The sequence below is a fragment of the Octodon degus genome, unplaced genomic scaffold (assembly GCF_000260255.1).
Source record: "Octodon degus isolate 3935 unplaced genomic scaffold, OctDeg1.0 scaffold00065, whole genome shotgun sequence".
NCBI lineage: Eukaryota > Metazoa > Chordata > Mammalia > Rodentia > Octodontidae > Octodon > Octodon degus.
Window position 1 is genome coordinate 10767782 of NW_004524641.1, and position 1819 is coordinate 10769600.

Below are 1819 nucleotides of genomic sequence, written 5' to 3' on the forward strand. Positions count from 1 at the left end.
TTGTCAGCTTATGCCAAACTGTCCTCGTTAATAAAGTTACAGTGGAAACATACAGAGGTGTATAACAGAATGGCTATTCTGGTTACAAATGGAGTCAGTCTCATAGGTTATAACAGAAACATACAGAGTTGTATAACAAAATAGCTGTTCTAGTTACAAAAATGGGGACGGTTACATAGGTTATAACAACAGCCTCCCAAACTCTGGGATTACGGGCGCGCGCCACCACGCCCAGTCTCAATCGCTGTCTGAGCGCACCACTTTATGGATATGGTTTTGCTGCGGGTCTGTTGTTTTCCTCTCCTCTGCTTGCCTTCTAGTTCCTTGGAGGGCAGCATCCACCTGCGCAACACCATCAGCCTGCTCCGCGCGCTCTCCATGCTCCCATCCACCCACTCGGATGAAGCCGTGCTGTCCCGGGTTGAAGCACTGTTACCCCAGTGTGACCTCAGAGGCCTGACCGATTGTGCCACGTCTGTTTTAAAATGGGTTGAGGATGATCACATGTATTCGGGCAGAGTTACTGGGAAACAACTGAAGCTACTTCAAAAACTAGATCACTGTGGCCGTCAGAGGTTACAACAGAGCAACAGTTTACCTCTTTTATGGGAGGAGCTTAAATTTGTAAAAGGAGACTGGTTTCACGAATCGGTTCTGGAAGACACAATTGTCGCTTTGCTGCGTTTGAAGGATGAAATTAATTACACAAATGTTGCAAACATTGCAACTTTTATTTCTAGAACTAACTACCTCAGTGCTTCGCTACTTGATAGGATCGCAGCAGTGGTTGTTCAGCAGATTGAAAAGGTGACCTTTAAATGTTACATATCAATTTGACCTATTTATTATTTACTTATCTTTTACCATGTTTCTCTTATGTATTAGTTTTATGTAGTTTCTAAACTGTAATTTTTAAAATCATAGATACTCTTGAGAATTTGAAAAATAATTTGAAGTTTAAAACTGAAACTCTGGAGGGCCGCCCCAATAAATAGCTCAGCAGACTAAAGCGCCTGCTTCGGCAGAGCGCAGTGGCTAGGGTTAGCTCCCTAGGGTTAGCTCCTGGGCGTGCCGGCCGGCCCTGCCCGCGCGGCGCGCTGAGATGGTGATTGAGACTGGGCGCGGTGGCACTGAAAACAGGAGAATCACTGAGTCTGATCTAGTAGTGAGACCCTGTGGGCCCTATACAGGAAAAACGAACAAACCTGAAACTCTAGTTTCTGGTTCAGCAATTTGTTTGCTAAGGCTTTTGCCTTGAAGCCCCACAGCGTCCGTTGCTTCTGTAATATTTTCAAAATCAGGAATTAGAATTCTTTGACAAGGCTGGGGAGGTAGCTCAGCAGGTATAAGTGCCTGCCTGGCAAGCACAAGGTCCCAAGTTGGATCCCCAGTACTGAAAAAAGATTCTTTGACTAAGGAGGAAGAGCCTACTATAATAGGAGGTATAATAAGATAGGGGAGTATGTTTGCTTTCTCTGTTCTTATTTTCTACAATCCAGTAGTGTTTAAAAACATTTACAAAGTTGCCAGATATATATGAAAATTTAGAAAATAATATATCTGACGGTGTCATTATTCTTAAATTGTCAATGTATCTTTTTGTTGATTTATTTCTGGAACTAACTTGCAAAATACTGCTTTATGGATTATGTGAGAAGCATTAACTTACAAAATCACCAGTATATGTATCAGGACAGAGCTTTATTAAGAGAGTATTTCTCACAAATGAAAATAAAAATCTATTTGCTTAGCATGGAGCTTGATAGTCATTAAGTACTGAATAGGTGAGAGAATAATAAAATTAAAAATTCAAGGAAAG

At 41.7% G+C, this 1819-nt stretch overlaps 1 protein-coding gene across 4 annotated transcripts in view; it reads left to right on the top strand.

The window, feature by feature from the left end:
* The window catches only part of Fastkd1 (FAST kinase domains 1), a 51691-nt gene that overhangs the window by 34579 nt on the left and 15293 nt on the right, over positions 1-1819 (top strand). For all 4 annotated transcript variants that reach the window (XM_004634775.3, XM_023719075.1, XM_023719076.1 and 1 more), the window contains one exon: positions 321-807. In XM_004634775.3, coding sequence (XP_004634832.2) covers positions 321-807 — 487 coding nt within the window. The remainder of the gene's footprint in view (positions 1-320; positions 808-1819) is intronic.